This window comes from Protopterus annectens, chromosome 12.part0 (genome assembly GCF_019279795.1).
Source record: "Protopterus annectens isolate FY-2018-M chromosome 12.part0, PAN1.0, whole genome shotgun sequence".
Taxonomy (NCBI): Eukaryota; Metazoa; Chordata; order Ceratodontiformes; family Protopteridae; genus Protopterus; species Protopterus annectens.
In genome coordinates this window covers 1082558664-1082576277 of record NC_056746.1, presented here as the reverse complement: position 1 = coordinate 1082576277, position 17614 = coordinate 1082558664, and the positions used below count along the sequence as shown (strand labels likewise).

The window sequence follows — 17614 nt, the reverse complement described above, 5'->3', positions numbered from 1 at the left end:
CTACTTTTCTTTATCCCTTTACAATGCCTGAAGGCCCTAAAGCCATTTTCTCAAAATGTACCGAGTGTGGCCATAAGCTGTCTCCAGCAGATGGTAACACTCCGTGTGTCCTTTGCCTGGGAGTTGACCACCTTTCTTCGGGCTGTACCATCTGTGCAGCCTTCAACCCCAGGGCTTTGAAGGATAGGAGGTCGAAGCTCATTTTGCCCCCAGACACTGCTTTTTCCACCTCCGTGGCACCAGCCGTGGCTACCCCACCTGTCGCTCCTGATTCCCTGGCCAGGACTCACCCTCCCACCTTGGCCCAGGAGGAAAGGGAAAGCAGAAAAAGAGAGAGAAAAGATAGAGAAAGAGAGAGGGAGAGGCACTGGAGCCATAAAAGGCGGTCCGAATCCACCTCTTCGGCACCGCCGTCTAAAAAGCTCGCCTCTCCCCTTAAGGTCTCCGGGCCTTCCCCCTCTCGGCTCCATTCTCCACGTTTCTCCCCGGAGCCAGAGGAGGAGACCCGGTCGCCTTCGAGGTCATCCAGGCAGCCTTCCCAGCCAGCTTTGGTGGCCTCATCTAGATCCACCAGAAGCTTGTCAGATGCTGATATGGACCGGATGATGCGTCGATTTCTTCAGGCCCAGATGCAGATTGGAGTGCTCTTGCCTCCCCCCCCCCTGCTGGAGGGAGCTCGACACCTTTTGTCGCCCCCATCGCTCCTTCTCCTACCCGCTTTCGGGGCTCGGAACTTTCGGATCCGACTAGCTTCATAGCCGGGGTAGGGTCGGCGCCGACAGTGCTTCCTACTTCGGCGCCGACTGTACCCACGTGTCTGTCGGATACATTTTCGGATCCAAGCTCTCGAGGCCATGAGCTGAACGTCTGATCCGAGAGGGCCAGTTAACCTTTGACTCCATCAAGGTCGGGGCACACTACCCTTTCGGATCCGGTCGGGTCACCTTCGACGCTGATCTGCACGTCGGATCCGAGGGGGATGCTTTCGGATCCAAGGGAAAGCAGTTCCCCCTTGGCATTCAACGTCGTGGAGAGGGTCTTCTTGAGGGATTTGAGGCCCCAAGCTCTTGCTTCGGATTCACCCTCCATTCCCACTCATACGGGCCTGTCCTCCATCATCCGGCCCCAGGGACAGCCTGTGCCTACGTCCCAGATTGTTCCCATAGGGGAACAGGACATCATTGGTGAGGCCTCTTCAGACAGCCCCCCCCCCCCCGAGGAGGTCCCTCACAGACAGAAGTGCAAGAGGAGGCACTTGGACTCACCCGTGTCCCTCACAGAGGACACTGACTTGGAGGAAGGGGAAAGTTCCCCAAGATCACCCCCCCGAAGATGTCTCCTTCGGAGACATCATGGAAATGTTACACATTAGAGGGGGGGGTGGTCTGCCCAACAACCTTCCTTTGATGTGTCTGTGTTTCTGGAGGCGTTTGACGCAGGCCCATCTACCTCTTGGGTGTCCCCTCCCGCCAATCCCCTGATAGACCTCAATACTACCAGGGCATGGAAGGAACCGGACACTATTGAACCAATTCCTAAGAGACCGGACAGGATCCTCAGCCCTCCCACGGACAGGACAGTTTGGAGCAAGAGTGCCCCAGTGGATGCCATGGTGGTGGCAGCTGCCACTAAAAAGGAATTAGCACAGGAGAGTTCCTCGGTGCATCCTCCAGACAAGGAGTCTCGGATGATGGACCGTTTGGGAAAGCGGATGTTTTCTTCAGCGACCTTCTCAGTAAGGTCACTGAATTATATGGCACATATGATTAGACTGCAGCGAGACCTGATTAAAGAGTATGCTGCGTCACCCCCAGAGTCCATATCGGCCGAGGACAAGCGTACCTTCTCGGCTCGAATGGCCACTCTCAAGTCAATCACCAACACGTCTATGTGGCTCCTTTTCCATGCTACGGAGGGAGTGGCTAGAGCTAGCAGAACAGGCGTCGTCTTAAGTAGACAAGCCTGGCTCCGTCTCTGCGACTTTGCGGAACCCTTCAAGGTGTCCTTCACGAATGCCCCCTTCGGTTCCACACTCTTTGGCAAAACCGTCCGCGATACGCTTCTCCAGAGCGAGAAAGATGGGAAGACGTCTGCTGTCAGGATCCGCTTCTCGGCTCCTCAGAGGTCCTACTCCAGGAACCAAAGAGGACAAAAGAAGATGTGGTTCTGGAAAGCTCAACAATCCCGTTTTGCTCCGGATACCTCGTCCTTCAGAGGCAGAGGAGGACAGGGTGGATGCCGGCAGAGGGGGCCTGAAAAATTTTGGGTAGAGAGAACCTTTTTTGGATCGACCCGCCCAACAGCCCTGAGGGGGTGCCCGACTGCTCCTCTCTGGAGGCAGTCGGGGGGCACTTCTCGGAACACCTGGCAAAATGGGAGTCCATCACAACTGCTCTGAATCATATCCAGAGGATATTCAATCCCCTTCCTATCTCACCCTCCCCGAGCAAGATATCAGTCCTCATAGGTTTTGCTACAGATCTTCTTCATGATCTTCACTGTCTGGTTAGCTTTCTGTACTTGCCCATCAAATTGCAGCTAAGGCAAAATGTATGATGTCGGAATTTCTGCTCATGCACAGATCTTATAAATTTCTGATTTTTATTGTGGATCATCTTCACATCTAACATCAGGTATTTTTTGTCTCAAGAGTACAAACTTTAAGGAACTAATTACACATTCACTTGATATCTACCAGGATGATTAAATCAGCTAACGTGGAATAATAATAATAATTCACACAGGGTACGCTGGCTTCTTTAAAGTAGCACAAGACTGTACCATCACAGCACCATGGTTGAAGATGCTGTTTCACTGCTACCATGGCAGTTGAACTTTCCAGTTAGTCTCTTCTTGATGTCATAGTATAACTTGCAAAAAATGCAGTTGTGTACTACTAGTTTGATTTGATTTAACTGGCCAGTACATTATATCTATTGTACTCTTTTTATACTTTACTATTCTTCAGCATGATTCATACATCCTTTTGAACATCTCTCTTTGAAGTTGATTGGGAACTATTATTTTATCAGCTCTGAATACTGGGCCATGGGTAAAAACTTACTTCTGTCTGTAAAGAACAGTAAGACTGAATTTCTTTCATTAATAATGATTTTTTTTTTTGCCCAAGCCGGGCTTTCATTACATCTTTCACTAACTGCAGTTGCCATTGTCAGTATCTCTGTAATTTTTTACTTTTTTCCTCTGTCATTAGTAACTACACTATTATTCAAAAGAATTTAGTCCTTCTGATACGTCTTCATGCTTGTTTCATATGTTTGCTGTACTCAGCTGTGTGCAGTTCATTGTCTGATGTGTACTTCACTACCAGACCAACTTCTGTAGACTAAATAACTAACATCCTCTACAGTCTTAGAAATACCCCAATCAGGGACTTTCTGAATATACTTTTCTTGGGGTTGTTTTTATCACCACTTAATTTTTGTTTACCACACACACGTTCATAATTCATTAAATGTTTCTCATATTAATGCACTATTGCTGATGAGGAATTCTCTCTCTGTCAGTATATATTTTATGCTTCTGTTAATGCTCTTTAGATAATTGCAGTTGGTTTCATATACCATTTTGACTAAATTTCACTTACAACACAGCTGACCTAGTGAGATTGCAGTATTTTAATGGTAGTACATCTGTAGCTATTGTTTTGAACATTTGAGACCTTGTTATGTTTGTGGCTTCATTCTTGACTTCATATCGTGCTGTAAAAACTTTCTCTGAAGAGTATTTAGCTTAGAAATATTAAGTACATGCTTTGCAGGATGTTTCATTGTTGTTAGAAATCTCTGTAATACTGGTTTGTTTGTCTTCTGGCTTTAATATTTGTGCAGCTGCTCTAACTTTCTGCATCAGATTTTAGTCCAGCATTAGACATTACCATGTATTTCAAATTTGACATTTTTTTAACAGTTGTTATTGTGCTTCTTGAAGTTATGACTTCATTTGTTCAGCAGCTGTTTCTGTTTTCTTCCCTCTCTCGTGTCTGTCCAGCAAGCTTTTAATTACCTGCGTGTGAACTCTTTGAAACACTTCTGGAAGTGATGAAATAACTAAATAGAAATTTAAGGAATCTGTAGCTTCTTGATATAATATTAGATGTGTGTTTGGAGTTTGCTTCATCTGGTTGTTTCTGCCAGAAATGGGTTAGCTTCTAGTACTGAAGCAGAATGGCATTTGGCTTTCTTGACCACTTCCTCATCTATAATCAGTGGGTAATGCTTCCTTATAGACATTTTATTCACATTTTGAACTATGCAGTATATAAATGTTTCATTTCATATCATACTATACACATTCTTTTAACTCTGACCACTTCTTAGTAACATGAAAAGTTCCCATTTACTTTAATTTCTGTTATATTTTGCTTCTGTGCATTAGTGATATTTTTTTCTAGGAGCATGCGTGACAAGCAGAGCATCCAGTTTTATTTGATATCATTTTGGGAAAAGTTTTAAATCTATAAATACAGGAAGTCATTGCCATGGCTCTTCACAGTAACCAGGAAGTCTTTTTATTGTACTCATGATTTTTTTTTTACTCTGAATTTGCTTTGCAGTTCTGAGCTTCTCGCTAGCCAGATGACTCAAGTGTTAGAATTTGCTTCAAGTGTCATAATTTGAAAAAAAAAAAGATTTTTAATTTCCTTTCTATATACACATCTGTAGTTTTTAACTTTGTGGCACAGTCTGATGGTGATAATGTTAATCTGTACAGAGCTGTGTGCTCACCACTAAATTGTCCAAATACTTTAAAAGTGTTTCCAGTGGGAAAATATTATATAGTCTGTATGATGATATGGGCAAGTGCCAGCATAGCCAGCTGGAGTTTTGTAAAGAATGATTTGTCCTTTGAATATCAAACAGATTTACACAAGATGCTTGTGTTACAAATGTATTAGAACTGTATGTCATTTGCTTATCAAACTGATTTGTATAGATGCTTGTGCTGAAAATGTATTTGAAAGCCTTGCTTATGTTAAACTGTATCAGCAGTGCACCTTGCCGGAATGAAAATAAATGTACGTGTGTTATTGCAACTGAATTAAATGTACCAGCTAGCTGTCTTTAAGAAAAATAAGGGAAATGTAAATGAGCTGTTAAACCATTAAAATGGCACTCCACAGTGCTGAATAGGACTGAAGACGCTAGGGCTGGGAAAAAGCCTTTATTCATTAGCTCAGTAAAAAGAGGGGAAGCCCCAGGCACTGTTATAAGCATTTACATGTGTTTTGTAGCAGCCTGTGCTAAATTCCTGTCTCAGTTTCAAAGGGGAATAATGTGAGAACTTAGGTGACCAGGTGAGGTCATTCTGCCAGCCCTGTTGGTAATTATATTTTAGGTATTACAAAGAGAAATCTCAGAGCATTGAGTATTCTCTTTGGGGCCTGACTAGAAAGACTGCTCACATATTTCATCTTGCCTTGCCCAAGTAAGTTATTAGGGAACAGTAAATTCTCCTAGATTCCGTCAGGAATATAGTGAAGCTTAGTTTAGAGATTGTTTTTCTGTATTTTTACGAGTCTGTACATCAGTGTTGTTTTCAATATTTTCTGTGATTTGAACTCTGTGGTTTACTCTAAGTATATATCCAATATTTTCATATTCTTTTATTGTTTATTAAATATATTTAAAACTTTTATTGTGGCTAGTCCTTGTAGAAAGTATCTAAACTTTGAGAGTACTTATATTTATTTGGTGGCACTGTGTGGACCACTCCAGAAGGCCCAGCTGTCTTGGTCAGCTACAGTCATTTGTATTAATACTAACTTCATTCAGCATAATTGGATACCATTTTAAGAGCCTTACAGTAACTGACTGGTGGCAGTGAATCTACCTTATGGTCTGGGCAAAGTCGGTAGTGCAGGTAATCTGTGACGACCTTTCCCAGGTATGTGTATGTGAGAAAATTAAATCTTAGAGAGTGTGTGTGTCATCTGCTTGGGACAGGGACAAAAAGCATTGGGTTCACAGAGAGGGTACTGGAGGACTCAGCTTGGACACTTGGCCGAGGGCCTAAATCTACAGCTCTACCAGTCGGGAGTCTTACTGGGGACTTGGAGGAAGCCAGATATGGAGACATGTAGACCCTGGGTTGAATGTGTTTCCTGTGTGCTCTTAAGGGAAAGTGAATTTGATGCAGGGAGGTCTGCGTCTGGAAATACGAAGTGTTTCCACTTGTATTCCAAGTGCATGTCCCCCTCCAGTGTCAGTGGTGACGATTCAGGTTCCTTGATTACTGGCCCAGAGTGGGGACGTCACATACTGGTAGCAGTTGGTGGTCATCACAGTCTACATTAGTGTATAGTTTAATTTCAGCATATTGCCCTTTAGTTCCCAACATTTCATTTGAACAGCCTGACTACTTTTATCTTAACAGTTGATCTGATGTTGTCAATCTTCATTCATTCTTGACCAATGGGACTCTGTTCTGATCCTCAGAACTGGCTCAACCATTATACATCTTGCACCAGCCAAAAAAAAACTCTCGAGCTAAGACTGTACCACAGTGCCCCTCTCTCCATTACCTCAGATCTCGTCTGCCACTCTGATAGCAGGACGCATCAGCCGATACTCTCCAGCTAAGTCAACATTTATTGATTTAAACTCATTGATTTGAAATCTTTCTCCCCTTTTTCTGTAACTGTTATTATTACATTTTTTTCTTCTTGTTACCCTTTGAGTGACTGTTTTTCTGTACCCATAATACCTCACGGTATCTTCATTACCATTGTTGGTAATCTCTTTCCCTTTTTTGTTACCACGTAAGGTAGCTCTAAATTACCTCTGTTGGTATTTCCTTCTTTACTTACCAATCTTGATGTTTCACTCTACCATTGCTGGTACAAATTTCACCCATCTGTGACTGAATTTGTGTGTGTGTGGTTGTGAGTGTGTGTCCAGTTGGTTAATTTCTTATTACTGTCAAAATGACGGAAAAGAAAAAGGTAAATTCTGATTTTAAACAGCGCTAAGTCTGTGGGTGAAAGATGCCTAACTCAGATGGGCATTTTTCTTGCGTAAATTGTTTGGGTGCAATCCATTTGGATCAAGACTGTATGATCTGCCAGGCCTTTAATAACATGGCCTTGGTAGAGAGAAGTAACAAATTGATATTAAAAGGAATGCTAAAATTGTCTAGCGCTGTCCAAGACAGATTCTTCCTTTTCTAAATCTGATCACACCAAAAATAGGAGTCACTCAGTGTCAGTTTTCCCAATGGCACTGCTGGCTAAGAAACTCAAATCTTCAGTTCAATCTGTCTCCTCAGAGCTGAAGAGTAAGGTTCCAAAATTAACAGAACGAGAATCTTCCTCACCAGCTACTATTTCCATGGTATCGGCTTCTTTAATTTCCCAGTTGGTGCCAACTTCACTTGCACCACAGCACTACCCACCCCTTCGGTGCCAAAGTCTGAAGTCATACATGTTCCCAGGACAAGGTATTCCTCTTCCATAGACCACTTTGTGGGTCAGCTACCCAGTCCTTTTTTGGAAAGGCCAGAATCTCCCTCAGGGTTGTCTATTCGATCTTCCAGGAGTCTCTCTGAGGTAGAGGTTGGTGGATCAGCTTTTAGCGGCCAGGGGTCTTCCTGCCCCTTCTCAGACCTCTCTCCCTTCTGGGGTTGGGTATTTTCTCCCAGGAATCCTACAGGTTTACCTCATGTGATTTCCTCGGGAGGCTTAGAACCCACCACTTCGATTTCCCTGGCCGACAGGCACTCCCTCTTCAGTTCCAGGGTCTGCTCTGACATCTTCAGTTACCTTGGAACCGATATATTCCTCGGGCCTTAGCTCTGCTGTCGCTTCTGAGGGTTTCAGATTGGCTCCTGTTTTTTATTCAGATTCGTCCTTAACTCTGGGATCCCTGACAGTTGTGGGCTATACCCCGGCTCCTGCTTCAGTGGGTGGTCTCTCGGAGTGGAGGTGACCTCAGTTCCAAGTTTGTCTTTCTCAGTTCATTGCTCCTATCCATCTTCGAGGGGAGGCTGCATTCCAAGTCATGGAGAGGGCATTAGCCTCTGGCATCTCCCAGCTCTCCCTTCTGTATCGGAGTGTCATATATCGTTGCCACCAGTCCTGCACATGTGGACAGCGAGCACCAAAGCTGCAAGTTACCCCTGGACAGGGCTCCTCTTCTTCGTAGTCTTCCTCAGAGATTCCCACTGAGGAACCACCCAAAAAAAGACTTTCAAGAGGAAGCACTTAGATTCCCTGGAAGAATCTGTCACTGAAGATAAGGACTTCGATGATGGGGAAGGTTCCCCCTTGTCACCTCTGGAAGCTCAGGCACCCGACCTACGAGGAATCCATGTACTTGCAAGCCTTTGGTGCTCACCAGTCTACCTCCTGGGTGACCCCCGCCCACTGATAATCTCATTGATCAAATTGATCACACAGCGGGCATGGAAGGCCCCTGATTCCATAGAGCCGATTCTCCAGAGACCAGACAAAATTTTATCAGCCCCTGAAGATCACCAGGCCAAGGCTTTAACAGTAGATACCATGGCGGCTGCAGCCATCAAGAAGGAACTCGCCAATGAGAGTCCCACTGTCTACCCACCTAACTGAGAGTATAGGACAATGGACAGATTTGGTAAGCGGGTCTATGATTCATCGACCTTCACCCTAAAGTCCTTGAATTTCATGGTACATTTTACTAGACTCCAGAGGGATCTGATTAAGGGGTTATCGGTTGCCATCACTGGAGCAGTGCCTGATGAGGTGCAAGATAAAGTTGCCTCTCAGCTGGCCACCCTGGAGTCTATAGCAAACTCGTCCATGTGGCTCATCTCATATGCAGCTGAAGCTATGACCAGAGGAGCGGGTTCAAGCATTGCCCTAAGGCGCCATGCCTGGGTGCATTTGTGTGAGTTCATGGAGCCTTTCAAGTCTTCTTCCGTCAGTGCTCCTTTAGACGCATCATCCTTGTTCAACGCCAAAGTCAGAGACACATCAGCCAGGTGCGAAAAAGATGGAAATACCCTTTTTGCTGTGGGCATTCATTTTTCTGTTCGTCACCGATCCTACTCCAGGAATCGAAGGAGTGGAAAGATATGGTTCAAGGAGTCCCAAGGGGCTTTACAAGACACATGTTTTGGTAACTCCCCTGGGGGAAGAGGTGGGAGCTCTAATGGAAGACTTTGACCCAATGGCAGAGGTGGTCTGCATAATCAGGGCTCCAGAGATGACTCCTCTAGAGAACCCTACCAGCGAGCCTGAAAGGAAGCCCAATTGCTTAACTCTGGAAGCAGTCGGGGGAAGACTTTCACTGCACTAGACAGCCTGGTGACAAATAGCTTCTGATACTTGGTGCAGAAGATCATTACCAGAGGTTACCATATCCCCTTTATTCTTTTCTGAAGATCACAAAGAAGAATCCCCGATGTTCCATTCAGTCAGAGGGACCAAGCAGTCTTGGAGATTCAGAAGCTACTAGAAAAAGAGTCATCCAAGAAGTCCCACCAGACCAAATAGGATCTGGATTTTACTCAAGGTTCATTTTAGTTCCAAAAAAGACAAGGGGATTGGAGACCAATATTGAACCTCAGCCTTCTGAACAAGTTTATTCAGAAAACAAAATTCCGGATGGTTATGGTTCAGTCTGTACTTACCTTTCTAGAAGAAAACTAATGGATGTGCTCTGTAGACCTTCAAGACATGTATTACCACATAAAAATGGACAAACGCTCCAGGAGGTATCTCAGCTTTCGGCTAGGGGCCAGTCATTTCCAGTTCAGAGTGCTGCCCTTTGGTCTCACCACAGCCCCCAGGGTGTTCACCAAATGCATGGAAGCAGTCATGGCTCACATGAGACCATATAAATTCTGGGTGTCTTGTGTAGCTTCTCTCCCTCTTCGTAGACTATAAAAGACAAGGTCTCAAGTACAGTTTATTATATCCAAAGACAAAGTCCCTGTTCTTCTTGTCCTCCAAGCTTTAGGATCCATGGCAGTGACCATCACCTTAGTACTTCTGACAAGATTTCACATGAGGTTACGTCAGTGGCTGTTGGCTTCACAATAGTCCATCCTAATGCATCCAGTGAGTTATCCCATTCTAATAACAGGTCATTGCAAAAAGGATCTATCATGGTGAATGCAGTCAGAGGAAACTCTCCTGGGACGTCCCTTTATTCCTCCTCAGCCCAAGGCCATAGTGACCAAGGACACTTCCCAGATTGGGTGGGGGGTGGGGGGCATTATCTGGGAAGAACAGTCCAAGGGACTTGGTCTCTGCAAGAGGCCAATTTGTATATCAGTGTCCTGGAATTGAGGGCAGTGCTGTTAGTGTTGCAAGCCTTTCATTCTGCCCTCCCTCCGAGGATAGTTGTAATTCAGTCAGACATATCACTGGCATGGTACATCAACAAACAGGATGGAACCAGGTCTTACCCCCTGTGCCAAAAAGCTCTTAGAGTGTGGCAGTGGGTGATATCCCCCAACCGCTTTCTAGTGGCAATGCATATCCCAGGGAGCTCCAGCATGATAGCAGACAAACTGAGCAGATGCATTTTCCTACCTCACAAGTGGTCTCTCAATCCCAAAGTGGCGAATGAAATTTTTCGTCGATGGGGCCAGCCTTGCTGTGACCTCTTTTCTTCTTCCCCAATGAACAACTGCATCAGCTATTTTGCCGTAATCCCCCCTCAGGGCGAGTCCCCAAGAGACGCTTTCCTCAATTCGTTCTTGGGTCTCCTCTATGCCTTTCCCCCATTCCCCTCATTCCCCTCTTCTTGAAGAAGGCCCAAAGGTTGAGAAGCAAAGTGATCCTCATTGCTCCTTTTTGACCTTGGCAAGTCTGGTTCCATTTTCTTTGGCTTCACCTGATTTTCACCATCCTTGGATTCTGGACCTAGTTCCAGACTGCTGTCATACCCACAGGGACTGGTGCACCCCAGCCTTCACACTCTCAAGCTGACAGCTTGGTTGGTTCCTCCAATTTCATTAGTCGCCAGGCAGAATAACATAACTTCCCCAGTACAAAAAAAATTCTGGCTTCCCAGAGACCATCCACCAGGAAACTCTATCTTAGCAAATGAAAGAGATTCTCAATTTGGACCTGTAAGTATAATTTAGACCCCTTTTCGGCACCTGTTGAGTAAATTTTGGAATTTTTAGATTCTCATTTTGATCAGGGAGCTTATGCTACCACCAATTAAAGTTCAGTTAGCAGCCATCTCTAATTTTCACAATGGCTACAATGACCATTCTTTAATTTACCATCTTTTATGCAAAGTTTTTCTTAAAAGTGCCTTACATCTAAAGCCCCCAATCAAGGATCCTGCAGCTTGTGGGATCTGACCCTGGTTTTGCAGTATTTAGTACTTTCTCCCTTTGAATCAGCAGCGACTTGCCATCTCAAATTTTTCTCATGAAAAACTCTTTTTCTAATAGCCATTACTTCTGCCAGGAGAGTTTCTGAAATTCAGGCATTATGTGCGACACCCCCATATCTGATTTTTCATAAGGATAGGGTTTCGTTAAGAACCAACCCTTCCTTTCTTCCTAAGGTGGTCTCAGAATCTCATATTATTCAAACTATTGATTTGCCCATTTTCTTTCCTAATTTTTCCAATAAAGATTAGTATTGCTTGCATTTACTGGATGTTCATAGACAATTACCATACTACCTCGACAGGACTAAAGAGTCTAAGGACGAAATATTTGTTTCCTTTTCAGGTCCAACTCTGGGCAAACCTGTCTTAAAAGTTACTTTGTCAAGATGGCTAAGAGATTGTGTTACCTTCATTTATGATCATAACAACCACAAGTTATCTCCGCGTGTAAGAGCACATTCTACTAGAACAGCTGCCACATCAGCTGTTTTTCATTCAAAAGCTTCCATGGACGAGATAAGCACCGCCACAACATAGGCCTACACCTCATACCTTTATCACTCATTACAAACTGGATATGGTCTCCAGTGAAAGAGCATCCTTTGGCTCTATGGTTCTCAGGAATATCCTTCCAGAAGACCACCCAGGACCTAAAGTTGCTGGGGACTCTGTCCCATTGGTCAAGAATGAATGAAGATTGACAACATCAGATAAGGAAGTTATGTGCTCACCATAACATTCCATCTGTGTTGTTGATCTTCATTCATTCTTGCATCCCACGTCCTTCCCCCTTCTGTAAATTTCCTGGAGGATCACACACTTGTCCTGGAAACCTATAGGTTTGACCTTGGACATAGCTTCTGCCTTTGTTTATATGTTCTTCTGTCTTACTTTGGCTGTAAACTCAGTCTGAGGTAATGAGAAGAGAGGGGCATTGCGGGTAGAGTCTTAGCTCAAGTTTTTTTGGCTGGCGCGAGCTGTATAACGGCAGAGCCAGTTCCAAGAATCTTAACCAAGTCCCATTGGTCAGGAATGAATGAAGATCGACAACACAGATGGAACGTTATGGTGAGTACATAACTTATTTTTCAGTTCCATGGCACCTACCAAAATTGTTTGGTGGTACAGCTTATTTTCTTATTTTTTTCAGCATAAAAATTCTGTTGAGCGCACTGCTTTTTGCTTGTATGCATGTTGGGAAAATATTTTTCTAGCACAAACTCTACAGAATTTAAGAGCAGGGCAGTACTTCCTGCTGTGGTTGTAACCATACCTAGAATATGAGGGTCAGATTTCAATTGCACAGTTAGTTTATTGGTCCCAATTTTTGTTAAAGTACAGCCTCACATAATTTTCTTATCCATAGTTTCTTTTTTTTTTTTTTTTTTTTGTGGGGGGGGGGGGAATCCCCCCCTTCATGGCTATCAGGCCTCCCCCATCAGAAACATATAGACACATTCATTCCTCCTTAGGAGGAAGCTTATTTGTGTTTATATTACAGTATTGACTGATGAAAAGAGCAAACGCTCTTTCATCAAACCGATAATGGGGGAAAACCCCTTAAAACACAAAACGAGTGGGGGGCTTTGCCCCCCAAACCATCCCTACTTGAATATACCAACTCTGAGATCGCACCATAGTGGAGGAAATGGCATAGTCCTGAAAACATGGCCTACCATTTTTTTTCCCTGGGAAAAAAAAAAACTATGTTCCGTGTCTTCGCTGTTTAGGTCTTTCGACTTTTTCGGTTTGATCAAAGAGCATTCGCTCTTTTCATCAGTCGATAATGTAATATAGACACACTTATTTGCCCATCTGATGTCCTGACAGAAATCACTGTTGCAGTGTTTCAGACAGATGGGATTTTCACAACTGACATCCAGCTGGGGTACCAAAGTAGTTTAAACTTTCTGGGATCATATATCCAACATATGAACTCAGTTTGCAAGCATAAGAGTATGTATGCAGATGTATGAACATAAATCCTTAGACTATCTCCCCACCAGGATGAACACAAGTCTTACAACTGTCTGTCTCTTCTTTGCATGGTTGGTTGTACAGTAAGCTTCTGAGATCCAGATAAGTACCCCATTGTGGAGCCTTCTCTTTTGTCTGTAATGTTTTGCTGTGATTTTGTTGGATGTCAGGTAGGAGAGGTAAGTGTGTGTGCACTAGGAAGATACCCTACAGAGACCTCGACAGCTAATGCCTTTTCTGCTTAGGCACAGAGCACAGTTACAAGCCAAGCACCTCCCTCTAGTTCCTACATGAATTTTTGCCCTTGTAAAGAGCAAATTGCAAGTAAATGGCAGTTTGAGATTATAGTAATTCCTGAACAACTTTGTTATTATTGCTGTTTGATCATTGGTTTCATCAAGAAAAGAGTTAGATATTTTCAAGGCTTCTTTCCCGTGAAATTCAATTTATTTATTTATTGTATTTTATTTATTTATTTGTTTGTTTATTCAGGAATGTAACGGGCTGTTTTTCCGGTTTCTTGGGTAATCCACTCGCAGTGAGGAATAAGTAGAATTCCTGGATGTAAAGCTTCCAGTTTTCTGCTGAGATTCTGTACAATGTGTATAATGAGAGAATTCCAGGGGGTTGCATGTTTGTACTTCCAGACATATAAGCTCTTGATAGCAAATGATTTCTTCACTTCTGTGGATAATTTTCTATAGTTCAAGTATTTCTTCATGTCTAATATGATGTGGTTTCTAGAAGATTAATAAGTAAGACAGACAGTGGCCATACTGTAACCTTCTTAGTCTGTATTTGAATGATCTGTAAAATCCAAGTGCGTACGACACGTGGATTTCTTTACTTAGCTCATTGCCATCTAAAGAAAGGTACCCAATATTCTTCATATAGTGGGCCCGTGATATAGATGCTCGAAATCATCTAAGGGATTATTAACAGGAATAATAAATTAGGAAGTGATCACTCCATGAATCAATGAAAGTGAAATGTCTTCACAGAGAGGGTTGTGGAGCCATTGAATGGAGAGCTTTAAAGTATGAAGAGGGAATTAACAGTCAGACAGTAGATGGAACACATTGAGAAAAGGGCAGGGATAAGGACTGAAATGAGGAAGACTTAAATACTTTTAAAGGGCAGACTAGATGGCCTTATTTTTTCCTGCCTTCATTCGCATGTAAAATAAAGCTTGTACTATCTCGTATTGTAAGCTGTAGTCAAGACAACCAGGAGCTGGTATATTACGGAAGTGCTTTTGAGTCTAAAAGATGGTAGTTAAGTGCAGATGTAGCAGTACCTATTGAAGTGTTGCACAGGGTGGTTTATTATTACATTATCAAACCTAACAATGTCAAAACCTGCCATACTGTGACAAGTAGTTTGCAAGCAGAGAATGCCAAAGGCCACATAACTGAACACCCAGACTTGCCCCCCTTCTTGGTCCTATGTTAGCACTTGTTCATGTATCCACAGAGGTTGGGAGAGTCTGCATTCAGTATGTTTCGGTCTTCTGGTCTTTGGCATTCCTGGCTTGCGATTTTTTTGTTGCAGTATTGCTGGTTTTGACAGTCAGGTTTGACTGTGCAATAGTAAAACACAAAGCATATCTGTTATATATCTAAGCTCATTCTCAAACATATCTGTTCTCTTGAATGCCATGAATTTTTTATTTCTTTATGATAGTTACTTGTATTTGAGATTTGGAGCAACTTGTTTGAAAACCTGCAAGAAATAAAATGATTGTGTGTATTATCCCACTTCCCAAAAGCCTTTTGTGGGGGGCAGATGGTTAGTCTACGTAACTTATGTCCTTTCCCTCTTCCCTGTTTGCCCAGGATCCAGAACTACTGAAATTGGACATTTTCTTTAGCAGGCGATAAACTTGAATGTCTTCTGGTGTACAAACAGCCTACAGTGCATTCTGATGACATTGACTTTTTATTATAATGCTTTTAATTTTTTGTGTGTTTTAGGGCAAGTGGGACAGATGATATATGAAGAAATCACTCCTGATGATGCTGATGAAGGCACAGCAGCAACCCATGTGCTTATCCCAGCCGCGTATAAATCTGGAATCAGTTTATTTGCACTTAAGGACTCAGAAGTTGCTCACGAACTTCTGAATGCTAAAGAGTTACCACTGTGTCAGTAGCAAATACTGTGCCCTTATAAATGTTTCAACAGATTTCAAGACTTTTATACAAGCTTTGTTTTAATGTCATGCACAGGACAACTTGCTGTGTTTTGTATTTTTAAGAACTTGTGTAAACATTAACATACAGTCAATTACCTGTGTTGCAGCAAGAAGAAACCAGTTAGTAAATTTCATACAGATTGGTTAGCGGTGCTTTTAGGGTCATCTCATTGTGGTACAGCATGGGTGGCACCACTTGTTTTATTTTGATTTCCAGATGCAAGTAAACACATACTGCATAGAAGGTACCAGATGTATGCACATAGTCCAAACTATAATTATACTGTTAATTCAAAAGTGTTTTCACCACTTGATTTGTGTCATTTCTACACATGCAGGTTTGTTTTGCAACTGTCTTAACTCACAATATGCCAAGTTAACATTCACATAAAATATTGTCACTCACAATGCGAACAGGCCAAAACTGTTAAAGTATATTCAGAAATGAGGGCTAATTCTGCAAACAGTAATATTGTTTAGTTTTTCTTTCCACTTTTATTACTTTCCACAGTCAACTTTTGTAGTGGAACAGTTTCAGCTGCTGTCCTGTTTTTCACAGTTGTACAGTCACTGCTGCTTACCTAACATCCTGAGATGTTAGGGAAAGACTCTTTGTAAGATGTTGGGCCATGGGTATTATGACATCTGCTGTTAGAGTCATAATAGTGTGTTTCCATTTGTGTTTTCCCACACGTGCTCTGGAATGTCCACTCAGGTGTCTGTTGTGCCACTGTCTTTGGGTTATCCTGGCTGTACTTCCGCAATAGCCTCACCAAGTGACAAGCATGTTGGTAGGTGTGCTGTTTTGTCACCGCAGAACAAAGCATTCATTGACTGATGTGTTCAACTTGTAATTCCAGGATCTAGGCCCCTGCAGCAGTTGTAGAGTTCCAGGACAATGATGCTGGTAAGAGGATGTCAGTGGGTGCTTTTACTGCCAGGCAGAAGATGCACCTTAGTTAATGAATTTAGTTTGTAATGACCCAAAATTCATATGAGACAATTTCTGCTTTTGGAAAGCTTACGTGTCATCAAAGATTTTGTAGATGTAACTGCACTATGAGTCTTTGCACATTTACACTTGAATACTTAGCTGGGTTGTCTGTTGCACTGCAGACATAAGTAAAAACACATTTTTAGTGTAGTCACTGTCTTACCTTTATATTTAGTGACAGTGTTCAGGCTTACTGAATATAATGTGTGCTCCTTTGTGCATGTCAGTTAAAGCAGGTACGGTGTAAAAAGTGCCTCGGTGTACTGAATGAAAATTCTAACCTCTGATTGCCTGATTTACCAAACTGTGAAGTCTGACAACTTAAATAATTGAAAGAAAATGTTTGATGGTGTACTAAAACAAGAAAAATATTAATGTGAATTTGTGTAGCTTTTAGGTTACTTTCAAACAGTTTTCATTCAAGGTGATGTCTCACGTCGCCATTAAAATGTATGCAGCATGAATTTGCTAGTGTTGTTGTATGTAAAGAATAAACAAAACAGCAAGACAAATATATGTCTTGAATGGAAAGTCAAATTTGTATATGTTTTTGTTTGCCAAACAAGTTTACAGTATTTTTATCTGCCTTGTGTCAGAACAAAATTACCAGATGTCTGACTGCATTTTTGACTGTGAAGATGTGTGCCTGTACAGGAAGTGAAAATTGTCTTTTTCTGGCAAAATATGTTATGTATATGCAACAGTTAAATTATTACACTACAGTTATATTATCTGTATAAAACAATGTAATCCTTAATATAAAGTTTTTGTTAATAAGACTCATTGAGAGTAACCACAGACATCATTGTGGAGTATGTATGCCTTTGTAATAAAAAAAAACAGTATAAGGCATATTAGCAAGGACTTGTCTCTCGTTTTGTGCTCTCATAGGATGTTTATCTAATGCTTTCAAATGTGGGCAGAAAGAACATTTAATTTATGTTTTGAAAGTTGTCATTTCATTACTGTTTCTTATTTAGCTGCTGTTAAAATTCAGGGTCATTGCTTGAAGTGTAATAATTTTCTGGTGTTAAACTAATACCTGTGGCCTTATAACCAGTAGTGTCTGATATCTAGGTAATGTCCAGCATATAA

The 17614-nt window shown here is 42.5% G+C and overlaps 1 protein-coding gene across 2 annotated transcripts in view; it reads left to right on the top strand.

Annotated features, from left to right (window-relative positions):
* Nucleotides 1–17376, top strand: part of LOC122816985 — a 596328-nt gene extending 578952 nt beyond the window's left edge. For both annotated transcript variants that reach the window (XM_044090096.1, XM_044090095.1), the window contains one exon: nucleotides 15305–17376. In XM_044090096.1, coding sequence (XP_043946031.1) covers nucleotides 15305–15483 — 179 coding nt within the window. In that variant the 3' untranslated portion in view covers nucleotides 15484–17376. The remainder of the gene's footprint in view (nucleotides 1–15304) is intronic.
* The last annotated feature ends 238 nt before the right edge of the window (nucleotides 17377–17614 follow it).